This window comes from Scyliorhinus torazame, chromosome 1, assembly GCF_047496885.1.
Source record: "Scyliorhinus torazame isolate Kashiwa2021f chromosome 1, sScyTor2.1, whole genome shotgun sequence".
Lineage (NCBI taxonomy): Eukaryota > Metazoa > Chordata > Chondrichthyes > Carcharhiniformes > Scyliorhinidae > Scyliorhinus > Scyliorhinus torazame.
In genome coordinates, this window is record NC_092707.1 from 58,212,893 (window position 1) to 58,225,170 (window position 12,278).

General features: G+C 45.4%; 1 protein-coding gene across 1 annotated transcript in view; it reads left to right on the forward strand.

Annotated features, from left to right (window-relative positions):
* The window catches only part of cfap251 (cilia and flagella associated protein 251), a 276,809-nt gene that overhangs the window by 200,869 nt on the left and 63,662 nt on the right, over positions 1 to 12,278 (forward strand). The window contains exons 16-17 of the mRNA XM_072495300.1: positions 7,268 to 7,382; positions 9,389 to 9,552. Coding sequence (XP_072351401.1) covers positions 7,268 to 7,382; positions 9,389 to 9,552 — 279 coding nt within the window. The remainder of the gene's footprint in view (positions 1 to 7,267; positions 7,383 to 9,388; positions 9,553 to 12,278) is intronic.

A 12,278-nucleotide genomic window follows, 5' to 3' on the forward strand; every position in this document is an offset into this window, starting at 1 on the left:
AAAAGGCATAACATTTTGCTTTAAAACAATAATCTTTTTAACCAGTCTAAGATGGAAATAACTACTTCATTGTGTTCAGGTTTCTTTGAAAGTATATTTTGAACATAGCCAAATTATTCTAGATCTATAAAGTTTTTGTTTTTTTAAAAAGTATTTTTATTCCAAATTTTACAATTTACAACAGTAACAAAACCCACCCAATACATTAAATACCCCACCCATACATCCCCCTCCCTCCCTCTCCCTTCTCACCTCTCCCTCACAGTCAAATGCAAAATGAACAATCCCCATTGAGATATATTACATCTACAGGATCTCCATAATCCACTTGGATTTTTGCATCTTTGAAGATCTTTAGCAAATTAGGCAAACACAATTTACACTTTATAAAACAATGCTGACTCTGATGGATTTAAAAGACCATCCCCAGCATTTAACAGCTTTACCATTGCTGGCCAGTAAAAACAACAGGGTTGTGGTGATGGGAGACTTCAACTTCCCCAATATTGACTGGGACTCACTTAGTGCCAGGGGCTTAGACGGGGCGGAGTTTGTAAGGAGCATCCAGGAGGGCTTCTTAAAACAATATGTAGACAGTCCAACTAGGGAAGGGGCGGTACTGGACCTGGTATTGGGGAATGAGCCCGCCCAGGTGGTAGATGTTTCAGTAGGGGAGCATTTCGGTAACAGTGACCACAATTCAGTAAGTTTTAAAGTACTGGTGGACAAGGATAAGAGTGGTCCTAGGATGAATGTGCTAAATTGGGGGAAGGCTAATTATAACAATATTAGGCGGGAACTGAAGAACATAGATTGGGGGCGGATGTTTGAGGGCAAATCAACATCTGACATGTGGGAGGCTTTCAAGTGGCAGTTGAAAGGAATTCAGGACCGGCATGTTCCTGTGAGGAAGAAGGATAAATACGGCAATTTTCGGGAACCATGGATGATGAGAGATATTGTAGGCCTCGTCAAAAAGAAAAAGGAGGCATTTGTCAGGGCTAAAAGGCTGGGAACAGATGAAGCCTGCGTGGAATATAAGGAAAGTAGGAAGGAACTTAAGCAAGGAGTCAGGAGGGCTAGAAGGGGTCACGAAAAGTCATTGGCAAATAGGGTTAAGGAAAACCCCAAGGCTTTTTACACGTACATAAAAAGCAAGAGGGTAGCCAGGGAAAGGGTTGGCCCACTGAAGGATAGGCAAGGGAATCTATGTGTGGAGCCAGAGGAAATGGGCGAGGTACTAAATGAATACTTTGCATCAGTATTCACCAAAGAGAAGAAATTGGTAGATGTTGAGTCTGGAGAAGGGTGTGTAGATAGCCTGGGTCACATTGAGATCCAAAAAGACGAGGTGTTGGGTGTCTTAAAAAATATTAAGGTAGATAAGTCCCCAGGGCCTGATGGAATCTACCCCAGAATACTGAAGGAGGCTGGAGAGGAAATTGCTGAGGCCTTGACAGAAATCTTTGGATCCTCGCTGTCTTCAGGGGATGTCCCGGAGGACTGGAGAATAGCCAATGTTGTTCCTCTGTTTAAGAAGGGTAGCAAGGATAATCCCGGGAACTACAGGCCGGTGAGCCTTACTTCAGTGGTAGGGAAACTACTGGAGAGAATTCTTCGAGACAGGATCTACTCCCATTTGGAAGCAAATGGACGTATTAGTGAGAGGCAGCACGGTTTTGTGAAGGGGAGGTCGTGTCTCACTAACTTGATAGAGTTTTTCGAGGAGGTCACTAAGATGATTGATGCAGGTAGGGCAGTGGATGTTGTCTATATGGACTTCAGTAAGGCCTTTGACAAGGTCCCTCATGGTAGACTAGTACAAAAGGTGAAGTCACACGGGATCAGGGGTGAGCTGGCAAGGTGGATACAGAACTGGCTAGGCCATAGAAGGCAGAGAGTAGCAATGGAAGGATGCTTTTCTCATTGGAGGGCTGTGACCAGTGGTGTTCCACAGGGATCAGTGCTGGGACCTTTGCTCTTTGTAGTATATATAAATGATTTGGAGGAAAATGTAACTGATCTGATTAGTAAGTTTGCAGACGACACAAAGGTTGGTGGAATTGCGGATAGCGATGAGGACTGTCGGAGGATACAGCAGGATTTAGATTGTTTGGAGACTTGGGCGGAGAGATGGCAGATGGAGTTTAATCCGGTCAAATGTGAGGTAATGCATTTTGGAAGGTCTAATGCAGGTAGGGAATATACAGTGAATGGTAGAACCCTCAAGAGTATTGAAAGTCAAAGAGATCTAGGAGTACAGGTCCACAGGTCATTGAAAGGGGCAACACAGGTGGAGAAGATAGTCAAGAAGGCATACGGCATGCTTGCCTTCATTGGCCGGGGCATTGAGTATAAGAATTGGCAAGTCATGTTGCAGCTGTATAGAACCTTAGTTAGGCCACACTTGGGGTATAGTGTTCAATTCTGGTCGCCACACTACCAGAAGGATGTGGAGGCTTTAGAGAGGGTGCAGAAGAGATTTACCAGAATGTTGCCTGGTATGGAGGGCATTAGCTATGAGGAGCGGTTGAATAAACTCGGTTTGTTCTCACTGGAACGAAGGAGGTTGAGGGGAGACCTGATAGAGGTATACAAAATTATGAGGGGCATAGACAGAGTGGATAGTCAGAGGCTTTTCCCCAGGGTAGAGGGGTCAATTACTAGGGGGCATAGGTTTAAGGTGAGAGGGGCAAGGTTTAGAGTAGATGTACGAGGCAATTTTTTACGCAGAGGGTAGTGGGTGCCTGGAACTCGCTACCGGAGGAGGTGGTGGAAGCAGGGACGATAGTGACATTTAAGGGGCATCTTGACAAATACATGAATAGGATGGGAATAGAGGGATACGGACCCAGGAAGTGTAGAAGATTGTAGTTTAGTCGGGCAGCATGGTCGGCACGGGCTTGGAGGGCCGAAGGGCCTGTTCCTGTGCTGTACATTTTTTTGTTCTTTGTTCTTTGAATTCCATCCCCGTTCGATAACCCTATCAGCATCTTGGGGGTTACCATTAACCAGAAACCGAATTGGACCAGCCAAATATATCGTAGCTACATCAGCAGGTCAAAGGCTGAAAATTCTTCAGTGGGTAACTCACCACCTGATTCCCCCAAACTGATCCACCATCTACAAGGCACAAGGTACTGTGATGGAATACTCTCCATTGTCTAGATGACTGCACTTTCAACAGCACTCAAGAAAATTGACACCATGATGGTGGGCCAAAGGGCCTCTTCTGTGCTGTACTCTGGAAGAGAGCAGTTCACTCTATGAGCATAGCATCCACCATCCTGAATGGTGGCAGAGTGGTATTGTCACTGGACTAGAAAACCAGAGACCCAGAGTAATGCTCTGGAGACCCAGGTTCAAATCCCATCACTGCAGATGGTGAAATCTGAAATCTGGAATTAAAAGTCTCATGATGACCATGAAACCATTACCGATTGTCGTAAACACCTATCTAGTTCACTAACGAAAGAGAAAATGCTGAAAAATCTCAGCAGGTTTGGCAGCATCTGTAGGGAGAGAAAAGAGCTAACGTTTCGAGTCCAGATGATCCTTTGGGTCAGCATTTTCTCTTTGGTTTCAGATCCCAGCATCGCAGTAATTTGCTTTTATCTAGTTCACTAATGTCCTTTAGGGAAGGAAATCTGCCATCTTTACCTGGTCTGGCCTACATGTGACTCCAGACCCACAGCAATGTGGTTGACTCCTAACTGCCCCCTCAAGGGTAATTAGGGATGGGAAATAAATGCTGACCCAGCCAGTGATGCCCACTTCCCATGAACGAATAAAAAAACTCCCTTCACTAACACATAGTGGCAGCAATGTGCATCATCTTCAAAATGTATTGCAGCAACCAAGGGTCCTTTAAAAGCACATTCCACAACCTCTACCACCGAGATTTACAAGGGCACCAGATGCTTTTGAACCATCTGCAAGTTCTCCTCCAAACCACAAACCATCCTAATTTGGAATTATATCTCCGTTCCTTCACTGTTTCCGGGTCATAATCCTGGAACTCACTAACACATGGCACTTAGTAGCAACAAATACAGGCCTTGCAAGCGATGCTCACATCGCAAGAAAGAAAGAAAAACAATCTTTCAAGGTTTTACTGTTAGGGGTGGCACGGTGCGCAATGGTTAGCACTGCTGTCTACGGCACTGAGGACCCGGGTTTGATCCTGGCCCTGGGTCACTGTCTGTGTGGAGTTTGCACATTCTCCCCGTGTTTCATGGATTTCACCCCCATAATCCAAAGATGTGCAGGATAGGTGGATTGGCCACACTAAATTGCCCCTTAATTGGAAAAAATTATTGGCTACTCTAAATTTATTTAAAAAAAGGTTTTTACTGTTATTGGTCTTAAATTTGTCTTAACTAGTTTGAACTTGCAACCCCTTTATTCTTTTCTCACAATTCCTAATTTGATTTTCTGGCTATACTTTTTCAATACCATTGTACTCTTTTCATATGATCAGCTTTCAAATACCTCCTTTCAAGATTGAAAAATCTTAGTGTCTCTAGTATTTCCCCATTTCTATGACCTCTAAAAATAGGGATTAGCCTTGTGGTTTTTCTTTTTTTGAGTTGTTTGTACTTAATGTTTTCTTCATCTCCAGCTGTATAAATTTAGAGAACCCAATTTTTTTTCCCAATTAAAGGGCAGCTTGGCGTGGCCAATCCACCTACCCCACACATCTTTGGGTTGTGGGGGTGAGACCCACGCAGACACGGAGGCGCAGTGCTTACCACTGCACCACCATGCTGCCCTGCTGTGCTTTATTTTTAGATATCTCTTTGCTCCTCTGATAACTCTTTGAAAAATGTTTGTGCGCTTTCATATTAACCCTGGCGAACTTAACCTTTTACTCTTGCGAGATCTGAAGAGGTCAGCTTTTATCTTTATTTCACATCATTCCTTTTTTTAAAAATGTTTCCAATTATGGGTCAATTTAGCGTGGCCAATCACCTACCCTGCAAATTTTTGGGTTATGGGGGCGAGATTCATGAAGACACGGGGAAAATGTGCAAACTCCACACAGATAGTGACCTGAGGCTGGGATCGAACCCGGGTCCTCGGAGCCGTGAGGCAGAAGTGCAAACCACTGTGCTATTGTGCTGCCTGTGCCACCATGCCACCCATAGAACATAGAACATAGAACATTACAGCGCAGTACAGGCCCTTCGGCCCTCGATGTTGCGCCGACCTGTGAAACCACTCTAAAGCCCATCTACACTATTCCCTTATCATCCATATGTCTATCCAATGACCATTTGAATGCCCTTAGTGTTAGCGAGTCCACTACTGTTACAGGCAGGGCATTCCACGCCCTTACTACTCTTTGAGTAAAGAACCTACCTCTGACATCTGCCTTATATCTATCTCCCCTCAATTTAAAGCTATGTCCCCTCATGCTAGACATCACCATCCGAGGAAAAAGGCTCTCACTGTCCACCCTATCCAATCCTCTGATCATCTTGTCTGCCTCAATTAAGTCACCTCTTAACCTTCTTCTCTCTAACAAAAACAGCCTCAAGTCTCCCAGCCTTTCCTCATAAGATTTCCCTCCTGTGGTAGTATGCATTAGGGGTCATGTGGGACTGTGAAGCCGTGATGTCATTGGCTGACAGATCCCGGGTCCTGGTTGGCTGTTGATCTCTAGCTCCGCCCTGAAGGCGGAGTATAAGAACCAGGAGTTCTGCCCCGCAGGCCAGTCTGTTGCTGAACTGCGGGGAACAAGTCACGCTTAATAAAGCCTCATTGACTTCATCTCTATTCGTCTCTCGTGAGTCTTTGTGCGCTACAATTTATTAAGCGTGCTTAAAGGACTCTGGAGCTCAGGATCGTCCCGGAATGCCTGAGGATCAGCCCCCACGCAGTGAACTCAGCAGCAGTTTTTAAACACTGGCAGACTTGTTTCGAAGCCTACCTCAGAACGGCCCCCGGCCGGGTCACAGAAGACCAGAAACTACAGGTCCTGCACTTGAGGGTAAGCCCGGAAATTTACCCTCTCATAGAAAACGCCTCATGAGCGCCTCCTTGTCTTCCCCAGGAAGTCCTCCTCTGGAACGTCGCTGCCGACCTGGCTGGCGGCCCCAGGACTCATCTTGCTCCGGAAACATGTGCGGGCGCACAAGTCGGACCCGTTGGTCGAGAGGGTTCACCTCCTCCACGCGAACCCGCAGTACGCCTACGTGAAGTACCCCGACGGCCGACAGGACACGGTCTCCCTGCGAGATCTGGCGTCCGCCGGCAACACGCACACCCCCTCGACACCAATCACCCCCTCCCTGCCACCGGCGCACCCCGCGACCGCCCCCTTCCCGGGAGGATCGGTCCTCCTCCCAGGTCCGACCAGAAGTGAAGCTGAAGCAGGAACCGTAAAGCTCCCGGAGACGACAACACTGGAACAAGCACCACCACCACCGGGGCTGAGGCGATCGACGAGGACGACCAGACCGCCCGACCGACTCGTGGCATCGGTGTAACACTAGAATGTTGTGGACTTTAACGAGAATTTTTTTTCCTTTTTCCCTCTTACGAATACTGTAAATAGTTCAAAACAAAAAACCCTGTACATAGCCCAGTGTAGGGCACTGTCATGTCATGCAAAAGTTTTTTTTTCCTCCCAGGACCAGCCTTGTAAACCCCTACCACCATGCGAAGCACCACCCCGCCGGGTTCATTTTTAACAAGGGGTGAATGTGGTAGTATGCATTAGGGGTCATGTGGGACTGTGGAGCCGTAATGTCATTGGCTGACAGATCCCGGGTCCTGGTTGGCTGTTGATCTCTAGCTCCGCCCTGAAGGCGGAGTATAAGAACCAGGAGTTCTCCCCCGCAGGCCAGTCTGTTGCTGAACTGCGGGGAACAAGTCACGCTTAATAAAGCCTCATCGACTTCATCTCTATTCGTCTCTCGTGAGTCTTTGTACGCTACACCTCCATACCAGGCAACATTCTGGCAAATCTCCTCTGCACTCTTTCCAATGCTTCCACATCCTTCCTATAATGCGGCGACCAGAATTGCACGCAATACTCCAAATGCGGCCACACCAGAGTTTTGTACAGCTGCAACATGACCTCATGGCTCCGAAACTCAATCCCTCTACCAATAAAAGCTAACTCACAGTACTATGTCACATCATTCCTGTTTAGCCTGAGCTTGATTTCAAACTGATTTAAACTACATTGAAGACATTTGAACTCTTGTTTTTGATGACACCTTTTATTGTTGTATGTTTACATTGTTTCTTTTCTCTCTAGGAAGACAGTATTAGGCCCAATTTATGGGTCTCCTGTTAGGAAGATAGAAGTTCTCCCTTTCTCAAATGACAGTGAAGTTAAAAAGTGTTATTTAGCCTACATCACAGATAACAAGGTACGCATTCATCTACAAAGTATCTGCACCAAAAGACAATAATGTTGTGATGTTGTTCTCAGTTTTTACTATTTTGTATGAGAAACTATTTGTCATATTCTTTTGAGTTTGTTTGTTTCCAAAATTAATTCTTCAAATACTTTTATAATGGCTCAGTGAATAAATGTGCTCTTTGGAAATGTGGGGGCAGAATCTTCCATTCTGGAGACTGAGTGCGCTAATGGGGGTGGAAGTCAACATGACTTCTGCTGGACAGCGGGGTGGCAGAAACACGCGAGATCTGCGCTGATCAGTTCATGAATTGTGCATCCATCAAACCATGTGCGGGACGGGCAGGAGGTGGCCTACCCTGCCATTACCTTTTAGGCTCCAATGTCTGGGCACCATATTTTTAAAAAAAATTATTAGACTTTTATCATTTTTACAGTTTATGCAACAAACTTTCAAAACACAAACTGATACAGTACAGAACAATTGTTTCTGCAAACAAAAGAACAGAGAAAGGCAGGATAATTTCAGAAATATGGTCCTTAAGAACTGTTGCCTCTAATTACACAATGGGTCAGTCAGAAGATGTTAAAGCCATACAAAAATGTTTCAATGACATAACAGGATGCATACCGTTTTGCATAGCAAAATCAAGACTTGCAACACAACTCCTGGAAAACTTTGCCGGAGCAGGTCAGACAGAGCAGAGCCTTTAAATTTGAGATGGGGTCCCAGACTTTACAGAATATTAGAACGGAGTACAGAAGTCAGGAATTCTATAGGAATACATTCCATAGCTATTTTATGCCAATTTTGAACCAAAGGATTCTTGTCACTAATCGAGGAGGAGAGGATATTCTTCCGAGCTGCAAAAGTTTGGATGTTATACAGCCTTTTCTCATTAGCGTCAATAATTCACCTTTCAGGAAGACCCAGAATTAGGAATAAAGGATCAAATTCCAAGATCATGCCAAATAGCCTCTCAAGCTCCTTAACTACACTAGACCAATAGGATTTAATCTTGACACAGTGTATGTAATCACCTCCGACTGCCAGGCACTTTAGGCACATGGGGAAACAGCAGGATCAAACCTGCCTCACAAACTCGGTGTATTGTGCAAACTTGAACTGAGTCTCTCTCATTTTGTTACCTACCAAACTTCTACTGGCATAATCCCATATACTACCCATGTCTCCTCATCAATGTTGGTTGTCAAGTCTCTTTCCCAAGACTGCAAGGTACCCAAAAAACCCACATAGGATCAAGAACATAAGGTATCATAAACTTGCTAATGAACTCCTGATTATTGTTGTTTCTCCTATTTAAATTGTGTGCATGGGGATGTGAAGTGGTAGTAGGATTGTGTGTAATGGTGATTGTTGTCATGGCTGTTGTTTGCCTTCTAATCTTATATGAAGAATGATCTTCCTGTTTTGAAATACCAGCAAGGTGCCCTTGTCCATTGGACTGTTCAGTACCACCACTCCCCGAGAAGACGACTGTTGGGGGCGGGGAGGATTAAAGCAGTAAAGGAAAATCAACCTGAGTGTGAAAGACAGCTAAATCTAATGCAATAATTGAAATGACCCAATGAATTGAATCTATGTTTAATTAAAATGCTGATTATTCAGTTTGCTTGAAAAAGGACATATCTGTATTAATTTATAGCGGTACAAGTTGCTGATTAATATTCTACTGTTAAAAATAATTGTCTGGCATTTCCACGGAGATTTTATAGTGGGAGATTTGTGAGACATCCAGATAAATGGCTTAAATAATTAAAAATGGTCATTTACGCAGTTTCTTAGGGTTTGCCACTAGTCTTTATATGGCAATAGATTGGGAGGACCCTATGGAAGCTCATGAACCAATGGTTTTAAGAGAATAAGTCGAACATAATTTATTTTTGGAATGTGAGTTTGGCAATGTAGTGGATCGATGTAAAGGTGTGATTCTCTACTGATATGAGTATTTGTACCCAGGGATTCTAAAACTCTTTCCCCCTGTTATTACCTAGGTGGGTTTACAAACTCTGCCATTGGATGGAAATCCTCACAAGTCCTGTGCAGTTATCTGCCATGGAACAATGGTGTCCAATATTGCCTGTTCATATGATGGTTCTTACATATTCACTGCAGGAGGAGATGATTGTACTGTGCATATGTGGAAAGTTGACCTGATGTAAGTACACAGTTGATATGTTTTCAAGGAAAATGGTCCTTTTGATGATTTTGATGATTTGTACTTGTACTGCATATTTGTTTTGTACAGGTGGAATTTTATGGTGCCGTTGCAGCGGGAGTGGGGCTGGAAAATGGCGAGAGCCATTCAAAACTCTTAATAAATTTGGCAGGAAGCAGGAGTGGTTGTACAATTCTGTCCCTAGTTGCTATTTCTGGAAACCTTTTGCTACCTGAATATCTTTGTGAAGCGTACTTGTCTAGAAAAGCAACTAAAAGATGATCAACAGCTCAGGAAAGCAGACATGTCCACCCATCAAAATTCTAACAACTTGAGAACAAATCTTTTTTTTTTAAATTTAGTGTACCCAATTCATTTTTTCCAATTAAGGGACAATTTAGCGTGGCCAATCCACCTACCCCGCTCATCTTTTGGGTTGTGGGGGCAAATCCCACGCAAACACATGGAGAATGTGCAAACTCCACACTGACAGTGATCCAGAGCCGGGATTGAACCTGGGACCTCGGCGCCGTGAGGCAGCAATGCTAACCCCTGCACCATCGTGCTGCCTCTACTTAAGAACAAATCTGAGTGTAACTTTGAGGTGAACACATGTAGAAATATGCCATATGCCATCCTGATTTGAATATATATTGCTGTTCCTTCATCGACACTCGGCCAAAATCCTGCAATTCCCTAGTGTTGGCCTACACCACACGGCCTAGAGCGGTTCAAAAAGGCAGCTCACCACCTGCTTCCCAAGGCCAATGAGGGATGGATAACAAATCTTAACCAGTGACGCCCACATTAAAGAAAAGAACCTGCCATTTTTATTCTGTTCTCTGTTCCAACTAACCCTTGTTTCTCTGCTCCCTCAAATCAAATGATACCCTTTTGCTTCCAACCTGAATCAAACTGGCAATCTGCTTCCAGCATCACCCTAGACAAACTGGTCTTGCTTTGCCCCTCTAACTTTCTCAGGTCATGCTGACATTCTTTCTATGCCCCACCCACTTCAGTTCCAAATGGGTTCTGCTTTTCCTTCATTTCAGTTAATGGTAGTTCTCGCTTTACTCTCACATACCAAAGCATCTCTCCTAAATTCCTTTTTCCCCCATCTCTTTTATTGCCGTCCATTTTCCCCTTCACTGCCTCCAACGTTTTCCTGATTCACTTTAATATCATCCATTCCTTTTCCTGCTTTTCTTCATGTTCATTGACTTCCATTCTCCCCTTCCTTTGTTCCTTTAGCATCAATTCTACCTCTGAAGTGTTTCTAACGGCTGTGAATTTAGTTAGGAGCTCTGGTTCTCCTCTGAATTCATGCTGACAGATGCAGGGACTAGAACCAGTTTCCATTACCAGTAATGTTTGTCACTGGCTCAAATGTTCATGGTGAGGATAAATTGCTAACAGTGGCAAGTATAGTGAAATAATTCAACTTAAACTAACATTTAACTACAGCTTTGTTGTTTATATTCATCTTCAGTTCTATGAGTAGGAAAGTTGCAACTTAATGGCTTCTTATAAATTGTGTAGATTGCGAACTGTTAAAAACCTAATTGTGTTAGCACTGCTGCCTCACGGCTTTTAAGGAGAGCAAAAGGGACGGCACGGTGGTGAGTGGTTAGCACTACACCGCTGAAGACCCGGTTCGATCCCGGCCCCGGGTCACTGTCTGTGTGGCGTTTGCACATTCTCCCCTGGTCTGTGTGGGTTTCACCCTGTAGTTTTTACCTCACCACTATTCTTAGAATTTCCCCCTATACCAGAAAAGGGTCAATATATTCTAACTGGTGAGCAGGGATTCAAACTCCCTGACTCCTATGCAGACTTAAGCACGTGCTATTCAGGTCAAACTAATGTTTCAAGTTATCCCCCGGCATAACCCGTATCTTCATAGAAATTTTTTATTTACTTATCACCTAGTAGCTTACCTACGGGTCCGGCTTGCTAAGTAAAGTAAAGTAAACTTTCAAACTGGTAATAATAACCACTCTTTCAGGTTATCAACTTGAACTTAACTTTATTTTCAAGTTAAAAATGATTAAATTACTTTTTTAGAAAGGTAAAAAAAGATCTTGGGCGAAATTCTCCTGAAACGGCGCGATGTCCGCCGACTGGTGCCCAAAACGGCGCCAATCAGACGGGCATTGCGCCGCCCCAAAGGTGCGGAATGTTCCGCATCTTTGGGGGCCGAGCCCCAACATTGAGGGGCTAGGTCGACGCCGGAGGAATTTCCGCCCCGCCAGCTGGTGGAAACAGCCTTTGTTGCCCCGCCAGCTGGCGCGGAGATGACATGTCGGGGCAGCGCATGCGCGGGAGCGTCAGCGGCCGCTGAAAGATCCCCGCGCATGCGCAGTGGAGGGAGTCTCTTCCGCCTCTGCCATGGTGGAGACCGTGGCGGAGGCGGAAGGGAAAGAGTGCCCCCACGGCACAGGCCCGCCCGCGGATCGGTGGGCCCCGATCGCGGGCCAGGCCACCGTGGGGGCACCCCCCGGGGTCAGATCGCCCCGTGCCCCCCCAGGACCCCGTAACCCGCCCACGCCGCCTTGTCCCGCCGGTAAATAGGTAATTTAATTTACGCCGGCGGGACAGGCAATTTATCGGCGGGACTTCGGCCCATCCGGGCCGGAGAATCGAGCGGGGGGTCCCGCCAACTGCCGCGGCCCGATTCCCGCCCCCGCCGAATATCCGGTGCCGGAGACATCGGCAACCAGCGGGGG